The following is a 15,109-nucleotide window of genomic DNA, read 5'->3' on the forward strand; positions in this document are numbered from 1 at the left end:
CGGCAACCAGCAGGGGCGGGATTCACGCCAGCCCCCGGCGATTCACCGACCGGCGGGGGGTCGGAGAATCTCGCCCCTGGAGTCAGCCGACGGGAGAATCGCCCCCTTGTATGTTTTTAAGAAGCAGTTAGAAAGAGCACTTGGGGCGAAGGGGTTCAAAGGACAAAGGGGGGAAGGCGGGATCACGTTATTGAGTCGGATGATCAGCCATGATCATGGCGGGGCTGGCTCGAAGGGCCGAATGGCCTCCTCCTACTCCTATTTTCTACGTTTCTAAGACACTGGCTGACTCTGGACGACTCTGGGGGTAAAACATCTACAATCCCATCTCCCAGTTATCCAGCAACAAAACAACCTGCCCTGGGGGGGGGGGACACCCCTCAGCCCTCACACAAAGAGTGAAGCGCAGCACGGCCTGTGGGAAAGGCTGAGTTTCTCTCGTCGGGAAATCAGGAGCAAGTTGCGACTGAGATTGGTAGGTTTTTAATGTGCAAAGATATTGGGGCGTCGTGGAGGGCGGCAGGGTGGTTAGCACTGCTGCCTCACAGCGCCAGGGACCCGGGTTCAATTCCAGCCTCGGCTGACCGTCTGTGTGGAGTCTGCACATCCTCCCCGTGTCTGCGTGGGTTTCCTCCGGGTGCTCTGGTTTCCTCCCACAGTCCAAAGATGTGCAGGTTAGGTGGATTGGCCACGATAGAAATTGCCCCTTAGTGTCCAGGGTGTGCAGGTTAGGTGGGGTTATTGGGTTACGGATACAGGATGGGGGAGTGGGCCGTGGTTAGGGTGCTCTTTCGGAGGGTCGGTGCAGACTCGAGGGGCCGAATGACCTCCTTCTGCACTGTAGAGATTCTATTCTACGAGAGTGGAATCGAGCATCTGAGCAGTTAGATTCGAATCGAAAGACAAGTGTAACCTGGATAGACTGAGTGGTCCATTCCTACTGTGTTCAGTTTGTACGGCAGCCAGGCCCCCGGAGGGGAGGAGAGTGTTTTTAATATCAATTTAGAGTACCCAATTATTTTTATCCAATGAAGGGGCAATTTAGCGTGGCCAATCCACCTACCCTGCACATCGCTGGGTTGTGGGGGTGAGACCCACGCAGACACGGGGAGAATGTGCAAACTCCACACGGACAGTGACCCGGGGCTGGGATCGAACCTGGGACCTCGGCGCCGTGAGGCAGCAGTGCTAATGGTTCTTTAATATTCTTTAGGGAATGAAATCTGCCATTCTTGCCCTTCCTGGCCTTCATATGACTCCTCCACACCAGCTGAAATAGTCTAGAAAGATACCCAGTTGTACTTCAGAACCCACCACCTTGCCAAGGGCAAATAGGGCTGGTCATTAACCGCTGGCATAGCCACACCCCGTGAATGAATATCAAAGAGTTAGCTAAATAGTTATCACGTAACTCAGCGCCTCATGTGAACATCCCAAGTATTATTTTCACACGTATTTTAAAATGCTATACAAGACTCCCCAGTGAGTTCACCCAATGATTCTACTGGTACTGATGGCTCGTTCAAGCCTTCACCAATAATAACAACTTGCGATTATATATTGTCCTTAACATAGAGAATTTCCCAAGGTGCATCACCATAGCATAATCAGGGGCAGGATTCTCCGCAATCGGCGTGATGTCCGCCGACCGGCGCCAAAAACGGCGCGAATCAGTCCGGCATCGCACCGTCCCAAAGGTGCAGAATTCTCCGCATCTTGAGGGGCCGTGCCCTCACCTTGAGGGGCTAGGCCCGCGCCGGACTGATTTCCGCCCCGCCAGCTGGCGTAAAAGGCCTTTGGTGCCCCGCCAGCTGGCGCGGAAATTACTTTGCCGTGGGGCGCGTGCGCGGGAGCGTCAGCGGCCGCTCACAGCATCCCCGCGCACGCGCAGTGGAGGGAGTCTCTTCCGCCTCCTCCATGGTGGAGACCGTGGTGAAGGCGGAAGGAAAAGAGTGCCCCCACGGCACAGGCCCGCCCGCGGATCGGTAAGCCCCGATCGCGGGCCAGGCCACCGCGGGGGCACCCCCCAGGGCCAGATCACCCCGCGCCCCCCCCCCCCCCCAAGGACCCGGAGTCCGCCCGAGCCACCTTGTCCCGCCGGTAAGGTAGGTGGTTTAATCCACGCCGGCGGGACAGGCATTCCAGCAGCGGGACTTCGGCCCATCCGGGCCGGAGAATCGCGGGGGGGGCCCGCCAACCGGCGCAGCGCGATTCCCGCCCCCGCCGAATATCCGCTGCCGGAGAATTCGGCAACCGGCGGGGGCGGGATTCACGCCAGCCCCCGGCGATTCTCCGACCCGGCGGGGGGTCGGAGAATCCCGCCCCAGATGTGAATTGACGCCAAGAAGGAGCCAACAGGAGAGATTGTTTTTTCAATATAAATTTAGAGTACCCAATTCTTTTTTTTCCAATTAAGGGGCAATTTAACGTGGCCAATCCCCCTAGCCTGCACATAGATTAACATAGAATTTACAGTGCAGAAGGAGGCCATTCGGCCCATCGAGACTGCACCGGCTCTTGGAAAGAGCACCCTACCCAAGGTTGTGGGGGTGAGACCCACGCAGATGTGAGGCGAATGTGCAAACTCCACACGGACAGCTGGGATTGAACCTGGAATCTCGGCGCCATGAGGCAGCAGTGCTAACTACTGTGCCACCCTGATATCAGGAGAGATCATAGAATCATGGAGTCCCTACATTTAGCCCATCGAGTCTACACCCGCCCTTGAAAGAGCACCCTACCTAAGCCCACGCCTCCACCCTATCCTCGTAACCCCCCACCTAACCTTTGGACACTAGGGGCAATTTATCACGGCCAATCCACCTGACCGGCACATCTTTGGACTGTGGGAGGAAACCGGAGCACCCGGAGGAAACCCACGCACACACGGGGAGGACGTGCAAAATCTACAGTCACCCGAAGTCGGAATTGAACCCGGGTCCCTGGAGCCATGAGGTAGCAGTGCTAACCACTGTGATCAAAAGCTTAGAGGGTCGCAAAGAAACAAGAAGGAATGAGGCTTAGGGAAGAAATCCCAGAGCTTGTCAAAACCATCGCCACAATTACAGAAAGTGAGGGATATGCAAGAAGCCAGGGCCGGGGAAATGGGCAGGGCTCCTGGAGGATTGGAGGGCTGGAGGAGGCTTCAGAGATAGGGAAGGAAGAGGCCTTGACTGGATTTGAACACAGGGATGAGATTTATCAAATGGGTGCATTGTTGAACCCCCCCCACCCAGGAGCCAAGACAGGTCAGTGAACACAGAGGTGCTGGTTGTCACAAGTGAGGATACATAAGAACAGGAGTCGGCCATTCAGCCCCTCGATCTGTTCTGTCATTCAATGACATCAAAGCTGACCTGACTCCACATCCCAAACTATGAGGGATATAGATAGGGTCGAACGGAAGGAACTTTTCCCTTTGGTGGAGGGGTCGGTGACCAGGGGGCAGAGATTGAAGGTAAGGGGGCAGGAGGTTTAGAGGGGATGTGAGGAAAAACCTTTTTACCCAGAGGCTGGTGGGAGTTTGAGGTATAGGCGGGAATCCTCACAACATTTAACAGGCATCTAAAAGTAAGCGCCACCGCAGACAACGCTATGGCCAAGTGCTGGGAAATGGGATTAGAATAGGTGCTTGATGGCCAGCACAGACACGGTGGGTCGGGGGGCCTCTTTCTGTGCTGCAACTCTATGACCCTTTATTACCAAAAATCTATTCATCTCAGATCTTGGGGGAGGAGGTGGCGCAGGGGCATTGTGACCGGACCAGGAATCCAGAGACCCGGGGGTAATGCTCTGGGGTCCCGAGTTCGAATCCCAAATTAGTTCGAAGGGGCACTTTAGCGTGGCCAGTCCACCCACCCTGCACATCTTTGGGTTGTGGGGGCGAAACCCACGCAGACACGGGGAGAATGTGCAAACTCCACCGTCAGTGGCCCTGCTGAGTTCCCCTGCGGGAAATGCACCCATCTCCAGCTCCTCAAAGACCGTGTTAGGGAACTGGAGCTGGATGAACTGAGGATCATTCGGGAGGCAGAGTCGGTTATCGATAGAGGCGACAGGGATGTAGTTACTCCTAAGAATGAAGGTAGCTGGGTGATGTTTAAAAGGAGGGGGAAGAAGCAGTCAGTGCAGGGATCCCCTGCGGTTGTTCCCCTCAATAACAGGTAGACCGTTTTGGATACTGTTGGGAGGAGGACCTACCAGAAGCAAGCCACGGTGACCAGGTTTCTGGCACTGAGCCTGTCCCTGTGGCTCAGAAGGGAAGGGGGGAAGAGGAGAGCATTAGTTATTGGAGACTCTATAGTTAGAGGTACAGGTAGGCGGTTCTGTGGCAACGATAGAGGCTCACGGTTGGTGTGTGGCCTCCTGGGTGCCAAGGTCCGTGATGTCTCTGATCGTGTTTTCAGGATCCTTAAGTGGGAGGGGAAGCAACCACAAGTCGTGGTACACATCGGTACCAACGACATAGGTAGGAAAAGGGACGGGGATGTGAAACAGGAATTCAGGGAGCTAGGGTGGAAGCTGAGAGCCAGGACAAACCTTGTTGTCATCTCTGGTTTGTTGCCGGTGCCACGTGCTAGCGAGGTGAGGAACAGGGAGAGAGTGCAAATAAACACGTGGCTACAGGGATGGTGTAGGGGGGAGGGTTTCAGTTACTTGGATAATTGGAGCACACTCTGGGGAAGGTGGGACCTGTACAAACAGGACGGGTTACACCTGAACTAGAGGGGCACCAATATCCTGGGAGGGAAATTTGCTACAGCTCTTCTGGGGGGTTTAAACTAATTTGGCAGGGGGCTGGGAAACTGATTTGTAGTCCAGGAGATAGCGTTGCTGGAGTTCAGGAAGTTGAGGATAGTGCAGTACTGAGGAAGGTACCAAGGTCACAAGAGTGGACCTGCAGGCAGGAAGGTGGTTTGAAGTGTGTCTACTTCAATGCGAGGAGCATCAGGAATAAGGTTGGTGAGCTTGAAGCATGGATTGGTACCTGGGACTACGATGTTGTGGCCATATCGGAGACATGGATAGAGCAGGGACAGGAATGGTTGTTGCAGGTGCCGGGGTTTAGATATTTCAGTAAGCGCAGGGAAGGTGGTAAAGAGGGGAGGGGTGGCATTGTTAGTCAAGGACAGTATTACGGTGGCAGAAAGGACGTTTGATGAGGACTCGTCTACTGAGGTAGTATGGGCTGAGGTTAGAAACAGGAAAGGAGAGGTCACCCTGTTAGGGGTTTTCTATAGGCCTCCGAAAAGTTCCAGAGATGTAGAGGAAAGGATTGCAAAGATGATTCTGGATAGGAGCGAAAGCAACAGGGTAGTTGTTATGGGGGACTTTAACTTCCCAAATATTGACTGGAAACGCTATAGTTCGAGTACTTTAGATGGGTCCATTTTTGTCCAATGTGTGCAGGAGGATTTCCTGACACAGTATGTAGATAGGCCAACGAGAGGCGAGGCCATATTGGATTTGGTACTGGGTAATGAACCAGGACAGGTGTTAGATTTGGAGGTAGGTGAGCACTTTGGTGATAGTGACCACAATTCGATTATGTTTACTTTAGTGATGGAAAGGGGTAGGTATATACCGCAGGGCAAGAGTTATATCTGGGGGAAAGGCAATTATGATGCGATGACTTAGGGTGCATCAGATGGAGAGGAAAACTGCAGGGGATGGGCACAATGGAAATGTGGAGCTTGTTCAAGGAACAGCTACTGCGTGTCCTTGATAAGTATGTACCTGTCACGTAGGGAGGAAGTGGTCGACCAAGGGAACCATGGTTTACTAAAGCAGTCAAAACACTTGTCAAGAGGAAGAAGGAGGCTTATGTAAAGATGAGACATGAAGGTTCAGTTAGGGCACTCGAGAGTTACAAGTTAGCTAGGAAGGACCTAAAGAGAGAGCTAAGAAGAGCCAGGAGGGGACATGAGATGTCTTTGGCAGGTAGGATCAAGGATAACCCTAAAGCTTTCTATAGATATGTCAGGAATAAAAGAATGACTAGGGTAAGAGTAGGGCCAGTCAAGGACAGTAGTAGGAAGTTGTGCTTGGAGTCCGAGGAGATAGGAGAGGTGCAAAATGAATATTTTTCGTAAGTATTCACACAGGAAAAAGACAATGTTGTCGAGGAGAATACTGAGATTCAGGCTACTAGACTAGAAGGGCTTGAGGTTCATAAGGAGGAGGTATTAGCGATTCTGGAAAGTGTGAAAATAGATAAGTCCCCTGGGCCAGATGGGATTTATCCTAGGATTCTCTGGGAAGCTAGGGAGGAGATTGCAGAGCCTTTGGCTTTGATCTTTATGTCGTCATTGTCTACAGGAATAGTGCCAGAAGACTGGAGGATAGCAAATGTTTTCCCCCTTGTTCAAGAAGGGGAGTAGAGACAACCCCGGTAACTATAGACCAGTGAGCCTTACTTCTGTTGTGGGCAAAGTCTTGGAAAGGATTATAAGAGATAAGATTTATAATCATCTAGAAAGGAATAATTTGATTAGAGATAGTCAACACGGTTTTGTGAAGGGTAGGTCGTGCCTCACAAACCTAATTGAGTTCTTTGAGAAGGTGACCAAACAGGTGGATGAGGGTAAAGCAGTTGATGTGGTGTATATGGATTTCAGTAAAATGTTTGATAAGTTTCCCCGCGGTAGGCTACTGCAGAAAATACGGAGGCATGGAATTCAGGGTGAGTTAGCAGTTTGGAACATAAATTGGCTAGCTGGAAGAAGACAAAGGGTGGTGGTTGATGGGAAATATTCAGACTGGAGTCCAGTTACTAGTGGTGTACCACAAGGATCTGTTTTGGGGCCACTGCTGTTTGTCATTTTTATAAATGACCTGGAGGAGGGTGTAGAAGGATGGGTGAGTAAATTTGCAGATGACACTAAAGTCGGTGGAGTTGTGGACAGTGCGGATGGATGTTACAAGTTACAGAGGGACATAGATATGCTGCAGCACTGGGCTGAGAGGTGGCAAATGGAGTTTAATGCAGAAAAGTGTGAGGTAATTCAGTTTCTTGGCAGTGTGGATGAGCAGAGAGATCTCGGTGTCCATGTACATAGATCCCTGAAAGTTGCCACCCAGGTTGAGAGGGTTGTTAAGAAGGCGTACGGTGTGTTAGCTTTTATTGGTAGAGGGATTGAGTTTCGGAGCCATGAGGTCATGTTGCAGCTGTACAAAACTCTGGTGCGGCCGCATTTGGAGTATTGCGTGCAATTCTGGTCTCCGCATTATAGGAAGGATGTGGAAGCATTGGAAAGGGTGCAGAGGAGATTTACCAGAATGTTGCCTGGTATGGAGGGAAGATCTTATGAGGAAAGGCTGAGGGACTTGAGGCTGTTTTCGTTAGAGAGAAGAAGGTTAAGAGGTGACTTAATTGAGGCATACAAGATGATCAGAGGATTGGATAGGGTGGACAGTGAGAGCCTTCTTCCTCGGATGATGATGTCTAGCACGAGGGGACATAGCTTTAAATTGAGGGGAGATAGATATAAGACAGATGTCAGAGGTCGGTTCTTTACTCAGAGAGTAGTAAGGGCGTGGAATGCCCTGCCTGCAACAGTAGTGGACTCGCCAACACTGAGGGCATTCAAATGGTCATTGGATAGACATGGACGATAAGAGAATAGTGTAGATGGACTTTAGAGTGGTTTCACAGGTCGGCGCAACATCGAGGGCCGAAGGGACTGTACTGCACTGTAATGTTCTATGTTCTATGTTCTATGTTGAATGTCTTGTCAAGAGGAAGAAGGGGGCTTATGTAAGGATGAGAAAACAAGATTCAGTTAGGGCACTTGAGGGATACAAGATAGCTAGGCAGGAGCTCAAGAAAGGGCTTAGGAGAGCTCGGAGGGGGCATGAGAAGTCCTTGGCAGGTAGGATCAAGGAAAACCCCAAGGCTTTTTACACTTATGTGAGGAATAAAAGAATGACCAAGGTGAAGTTAGGGCCGGTCAAGGACAGTAGTGGGAACGTGTGCATGGAGTCTGAAGATATCGGAGAGGCCTAAATGAATACTTTTCTTCAGTGTTCACAAAGGAGAGGGGCCATGTTGTTGAGGAGGATAGTACGATATAGGCTGGTAGGCTGGAGGAGGGAGATATTCGGAAGGAAGATGTGTTAGAAAGTTTGAGAAGCCTGAGGATAGATAAGTCCCCTGGGCCTGATGGGATATATCCTAGGATTCTTTGGGAGGTGAGGGATGAGATTGCAGAGCCTTTGGCTTTGATATTTATGTCCTCACTGTCTACAGGAATAGTGCCAGAAGACTGGAGAGGGGCGAATGTTGTCCCCTTGTTCAAGAAAGGGAATAGGTATAACCCTGGGAATTATAGGCCGGTTAGTCTCACTTCGGTCATAGGTAAATTATTGGAAAGGGTCCTGAGGGATAGGATTTATGATCATTTGGAAAGATACAGCTTAATCCAGGATAGTCAGCACGGATTTGTGAGGGGTAAGTCTTGCCTCACAAGTTTGATTGTATTCTTTGAGGAGGTAACTAAGTACATAGATGACGGTAGAGCAGTTGATGTCGTCTACATGGATTTTAGTAAGGCGTTTGATAAGGTGCCCCATGGTCGGCCCATGCAGAAAGTAAGGAGGCATGGCATAGAGGGAAATTTGGCCAATTGGATCAGTAACTGGCTATCACATAGAAGACAGAGGGTGGTGGTAGATGGTAAATTTTCATCCTGGAGCCCAGTTACCAGCGGTGTACCACAGGGATCAGTGCTGGGTCCTCTGCTATTTGTGATTTTTATCAATGACTTGGATGATGGAATTGAAGGGTGGGTCAGTAAATTTGCTGATGACACCAGGATTGGTGGAGTAGTGGATGATGTGGAGGGCTGTTGTAGGCTGCAAAGAAATATTGATAGGATGCAGAGTTGGGCTGAAAAGTGGCAGATGGAGTTTAACCCTGATAAGTGTGAGGTGATTCGTTTTGGTCGGAAAAATTTGAATATGGATTGCAGGGTTAACGGCAGAGTTCTGAAGAATGGGGTGGAGCAGAGAGATCTCGGAGTTCATGTCCATAGATCTCTGAAAGTTGCCACCCAAGCGGATAGAGCCGTGAAGAAAGCCTATAGTGTGTTAGCGTTTATTAACAGGGGGATTGAGTTTAAGAGCCGCGGGGTTATGCTGCAACTGCACACGACCCAAGTGAGACCACATTTGGAGTATCGTGTGCAGTTCTGGTCACCTCATTATAGGAAGGATGTGGAAGCATTGGAAAGGGTGCAAAGGAGATTTACCAGGATGCTGCCTGGTTTGGAGGGTGGGTCTTATGAGGAAAGGTTGAGGGATCTGGGGCTTTTATCATTGGAGTGATGGAGGATGAGAGGTGACTTAATTGAGGTGTAAAAGATGATGAGAGGGATAGAGTGGACGTTCAGAGACTATTTCCTCGGGTGGATGTAGCTGTTACAAGGGGGCATAACGATAAGGATCATGGTGGAAGATATAGGAGGAATGTCAGAGGTAGGTTCTTAAGAGAGTGGATGGGGCGTGTAACGCACTCCCAGCTATGGTAGTGGAGTCGGACACTTTAGGAACTTTCAAGTGGTTATCGGATAAACATATGGAGAGCACTCGAGTGATTGGGAGTAGGTTGATTTGATCCTAGTTTCAGACTAGTTTGGCACAACATTGTGGGCCGAAGGGCCTGTACTGTGCTGTACAGTTCGATGTACGATGTTGTTCCACATGGACAGTGACCCAGAGCTAGGATTCGAACCCGGGTCCTCAGCGCCGCAGTCCCAGTGCTAACCACTGCGCCACATGCCGCGCCAGCTTTGGAATAGTTGATGGTGGGGGGCATCGAATCGGAATCTCGGATAGGGTGGGGCTCGAGTCAGACAACCGTAAAAAGGAGTTAATGCTCTTCGAACGGTGGACCTTAACCAGAGACAGTGACCAGAAAGGGGGTAGACTCAATGATGAAGACTCAATGGTGAAGATACAGAGTTTGTCACGGGGTCAATGGTCCTCCGCAGGTTTAACTGAGAAAATTCTACTGGAGGATGCGGCCTTGCTTTGTCGAACTAAGACCCGGAATAATAGAAATAACTTGCTTTCTGGTTCCGGCCTTGGGTCACTGTCTGTGCGGAGTCTGCACGTTCTCCCCGCGTCTGCGTGGGTTTCCTCCGGGTGCTCCGGTTTCCTCCCACAGTCCAAAGATGTGCGGGTTAGGTGGATTGGCCGTGATGAATTGCCCCTTAGTGTCCAAAGGTCAGATGGGGTTACGGGGATAGGGCGGAGAGGAGTGGGCCTCGGTAGGGGGCTCTTTCAGAGGGTCGGTGCAGACTCGATGGGCCGAATGGCCTCCCTCCGCACTGTAGGAATTCTGCAGTAATTATTTTTCGAGGACAATTGAATTTTACAACCTGCTGTCCAGGAATCTCAATTCACACAAAAGGCGCAACTCGCATGTTTTTAAGTGTAATCATATTGAACGTATTTGCAAATCCCTGCAACAATTCCGACAAAGGAAACGGCAAGTCAGTGGATCACATTGTCTTCTGAAGCTTCCTGTTCAACTTAAACGGTCTACGGTACAGATCAGGGAGGTCCGAGGTTTGAGCTCTGGGCTATCTGCTTCCAGGCAGCATGATAACAGCAAAGCTACATCTCATGTAACTGTTCCCTTCACCGCCTCCTGAAAGCGTCGGTGCGATCAAATTCTGGGGCCAAGTTAGCGATGCATGTGGGCACATGTACTTTCAAACAGAAAGGTGATCGAAGGACTGAGGCCATGAGCAGAGTTCCCTCACCCAGGGGGGTCAGGGCCATTATAATAATCTTAATTATTGTCACAAGTAGGCTTACATTAACACGGCAATGAAGTTACTGTGGAAATCCCCTAGTTGCCACACTCCGGCGCCTGTTCGGGTATGCAGAGGGAGAATTCACAATGTCCAATTCACCTAACAGCGCTTTTTCGGGACTTGTGGGAGGAAACCGGACACTTCACACCTCCCGTGCTTGGCAGGCCCCACAGGGGCTGAAGTGTAACGTCAGCCCTGGGAATGACATTTTAATTTAATTCGACAACTTTTCTTTTGCAAGTTTTATTTTTGTTTATTCAAAGGACCGTTGCTTTGTCAATCAGTTTATTTTTTTTCCTTTAAAAAGCGTATGACTAAGGGAGAGCTGGGACACTGGGGTTAAGTGCGAGCAGAGCTGTGAGACCGAGCAAGTCAATGAACTCTCTCAGCGAAGGTGTCCTGGTACTTCACCAGCTGGCTTGGACCCTGTCTCTTCCCAATCCTCACCAATCCAGACCAGGAATGGAAGCTGAGACTTCGAGCACAGCACGGTGGCACAGTGGTTAGCACTGCTGCCTCACAGCTGCCTCACGGGTCCAATTTCGGCCTTGGGTCACTGTCCGTGTGGAATTTGCACCTTCTCCCTGTGTCTGCGTGGGTTTCCTCCGGGTGCAGGATGTGCAGGTTAGGTGGATCGGCCATGATAAAATTGCCCCTTAGTGTCCAAAAGGTGAGGTGGGGATACAGGGATTGGGCGGGAGATTGGGCCTAGGCAGGGTGCTCTTTCAAAGGATCAGGGCAGGCTCGATAGGCAAAGTGGCCTCCTTCTACACTGCAGGGATTTTCTAATTCTGTGATTCTCTGATGCACCGACCTTAACTACCCAAACACAGCCCACAGGAGAGCGTTACGCACAGCAGGAGCCCAGACCTACAGTGAGCTCAGTTACAACTCACGAGAGGGACAATGGTGTCCAGCACAGGAGAGAAAGATGTCAGGCGCTAAACCATTGCAGGTAGAAGCGGAGCGCTCCGTACCAGGCACAGACTAGTCGCAGGAACAGAAGAGAAGAATGATTTGCATTTCTATAGCACCTTTCACAGTCTCAGAGTGCACAGCCAATGAAGCGCTTTTTTTTTGGGGGGGGGGGGGGGTGCGAATCCAGCCACTGTTGTCATGGAGCCAAGCTAATCTGCCCAGAGCAAGCTCCCACAAAGCAGCAACGAACATTTATTTTCCAGCGTGATCGCAGTATATTCGGGGGCGTTAACAGAATTAGTTGCGGGTGGGGTGGTGGGGGGGGGGGGGGGGGGGGCGGGTGGGGGGCACAATACGTTCAGCGAGGAAATGGTGGCGGGGGAGTGAGCATTGAACCGAGCGTGGGCAGCGAATCGCTTGGACGGGCACCTACCGTGCAACTCCCTCCGTTTTTGCAAGGGTTGCTCTCGCACTCGTTGACCTCGATCTCGCAGTTGGTTCCGCTGAAGCCCGGTTTGCAGGTGCAGGTGTAGCTGCCTTGCCCGGTGTTGGTGCAGGTGGCGCCGTTCCTGCACGGCTTGTGGTTGGTGCAGTAGTTGAGATCCTGGTTGCAGAAGAGGCCACCCCAGCCCTCCTGGCAGTTGCACTGCCAAGGCTGTTGGCACATCCCGTGGAGGCAGCCCGGGTATCGGATGCACTGATCGCAGAAACGGCCCTGCCAGCCAATGCGGCACCTGGGGGAGGAGAAGCGGAAGGCGGTGGTAAAGGAGGCAAATTGTTTAAACCATCGCCAATCACAGCAGTTTCTAATGGAAGAGGAACAAAACCAAAATATATTGTAAATACACAGCACCTGTAAAATAACAAATCAAAAGGCGGCGCAGTGGTTAGCACAGCTGCCCCATGGCGCCGAGAGCTCGGCTTCGATCCCGGCTACGGGTCACTGTCCGTGTGGAGTTTGCACATTCTCCCCGTGTCTGCGTGGGTTTCGCCCCCACAACCCAAAGATGTGCAGGGTAGGTGGATTGGCCACGCTAAATTGCCCCTTATAATTGGCAAAAATTGAATTGGGTACTCTAAATTTATTTTTTTAAACTTGTACATGTATAGGCAGTTACATCAAATATCCCAGAGTTAGGGTGGTTGAACGAATGTGTTCCTGTATTAGTGAGGTGGTAATCTACTTGTAATCCCAAGGCCCAGAGTACTGCCCTGGTAACATGCGTTCAAATCCCATGATTAATTAATAGTTAATTTCAAAACAAAATCTGGAACTGAAAGCTAGTCTCGGTAATGGCGACATTGAAACTATCCTGGGTTGTCGTAAAAACCCAGCTGGTTCACTGTACATGTGAGAGTACCTTTAAGAAAATGGTGTTTGAGAAATGTACCTTTAAGAAATGGGTGCTTATCAGTGGTGTCAGAGTGTGGGCTGTCTGTCAGCTTTTTACTTTCGTTTTAGGCTGTTTGCTGCAGGGGGTGTTTTAGTTTCGTTTTCAGAGCTGGATAGCTGCAGTCACAGCCAGAAGGTGCATGAATCTCTCTCTGTAATCTAAAGACGATCCTGGTGATTTAAAATTAATAACAGCAGTGACTTTAACCTGATGTGCTTCTGGTAAAAGGTGTTTTAAGTCTTATGGATGTCACAAGGAAAGCTTAATGGATTACTTAGTGTTGTATTCTTTGGGGGTTGTATTTGAATTGATGGTTGCTAAGATGTTCACTGTATATTTTAAAAAGGTTAACTTGAGTTCATAGAATAAACATTGTTTTGCTTTAAAAAATACTTTTCCATTTCTGCTGTCCCACACCTGTAGAGTGGGCCGTGTGCTCCCCATACCACAATCTAGTAAAAGTTGTGGGTCAGGTGAACTCCATGATACACTTTGGGGCTCTCTACACCCTGGCCCAGAACATCACCAATTTCCCCTTTAGGGAAGGAAATCTGCCGTCCTTCCCCGGTCTGGCCTACATGTGACTCCAGACCCACAGCAATGGGGTTGGCTCTTAACTGCCCCACTGAAATGGCCGAGCGTTACACTCAATTCAAGGGCAATTAGGGATGGGCAACAGATGCTGGGCCCGGCCCATCCCGCGAAAGAGGGAAGGGAAGAAAAGAGAGAATCCAGGGAACAGACTATTTTGAGAATCTGAGTTCGATTTTTAACTATTTGGCGGTTCCGAAGCCAGAAACTAGCTCGTTCAGAGGAACGGAGGGAGCTTGGGATGTTTCTCCACAGGTCCCGGAAGGCGGAAGGGCAGGTGAATAGCATTGTTAAGAAGGCGTACGGGAAACTTGCCTTTATCAGTCCTGGCATAGATTGTAAGAGCAGGGAGGTAGGGGCAGCACGGTGGGCGCAGTGGTTAGCACGGCTGCCTCACGGCGCCGAGGTCCCAGGTTCGATCCCAGCCCCGGGTCACTGTCCGTGTGGAGTTTGCACATTCTCCCCGTGCTTGCGTGGGTTTCGCCCCCACAACCCAAAGATGTGCAGGCTAGGTGGATTGGCCACGCTAAATTGCCCCTTAATTGGAAAAAATGAATTGGGTACACTAAATTTATTTATTTTTAAATAAGAGTAGGGAGGTTATGTCGGAGCTGCACAGGCCACAGCTGGAGTCCTGTGTTCAGTGCTGGTCACCGCACTATAGGATGTGATTGCACCGGAGGGAGTGTAGCGGAGGAGATTCACCAAGATGTTGCCCGGGATGGAGCATTTCAGCTCTGAAGAGAGGCTGGAGAACCTCGGGTTGTTTCCTCTGGAGCAGAGAGGGCAGAGAGGGGACCTGATCGAGGTGAACAAGATTGTGAGGGGCATGGGCAGGGTGGACAGGGAGCAGCTGCTCCCCTTAGTTGAAGGGTCAGTAACAAGGGGGGCAGAATTTTAAGGTTCAGCACGGTAGTACAAGTGGATAGCACTGTGGCTTCACAGCACCAGGGTCCCAGGTTCGATTCCCCGCTGGGTCACTGTCTGTGCAGAGTCTGCACATCCTCCCCGTGTGTGCGTGGGTTTCCTCCGGGTGCTCCGGTTTCCTCCCACAGTCCAAAGATGTGCAGGTTAGGTGTATTGGCCGTGATAAATTGCCCTTAGTGAGCAAAACGTTTAGGAGGGGTTATTGGGTTACGGGGATAGGGTGGAAGTGAGGGCTTAAGTGGGTCGGTGCAGACTCGATGGGCTGAATGGCCTCCTTCTGCACAGTATGTTCTATGTTCAGAGGGGATTTGAGAACATTGTGGAGGTGGTGGGAGTTTGGAATGGACTGTCGGGGAGGCTAGTTGTGACAGGGAATCTTACAATGTTTAAAAAGTACTTGGAAGAGCACCTCAAATGCTGTAACATTCAGGGCTATGGGCCAAGGGCTAGGAGGTGGGA

The 15,109-nt window shown here is 50.7% G+C and overlaps 1 protein-coding gene across 1 annotated transcript in view; it reads right to left on the reverse strand.

Moving 5' to 3' along the window:
- The window catches only part of dlc (deltaC), a 46,286-nt gene that overhangs the window by 23,924 nt on the left and 7,253 nt on the right, over window positions 1-15,109 (reverse strand). The window contains exon 6 of the mRNA XM_072490310.1: window positions 12,172-12,472. Within this exon, the coding sequence (XP_072346411.1) occupies window positions 12,172-12,472 (301 nt within the window). The remainder of the gene's footprint in view (window positions 1-12,171; window positions 12,473-15,109) is intronic.

This window comes from Scyliorhinus torazame, chromosome 25 (assembly GCF_047496885.1).
Source record: "Scyliorhinus torazame isolate Kashiwa2021f chromosome 25, sScyTor2.1, whole genome shotgun sequence".
Lineage (NCBI taxonomy): Eukaryota > Metazoa > Chordata > Chondrichthyes > Carcharhiniformes > Scyliorhinidae > Scyliorhinus > Scyliorhinus torazame.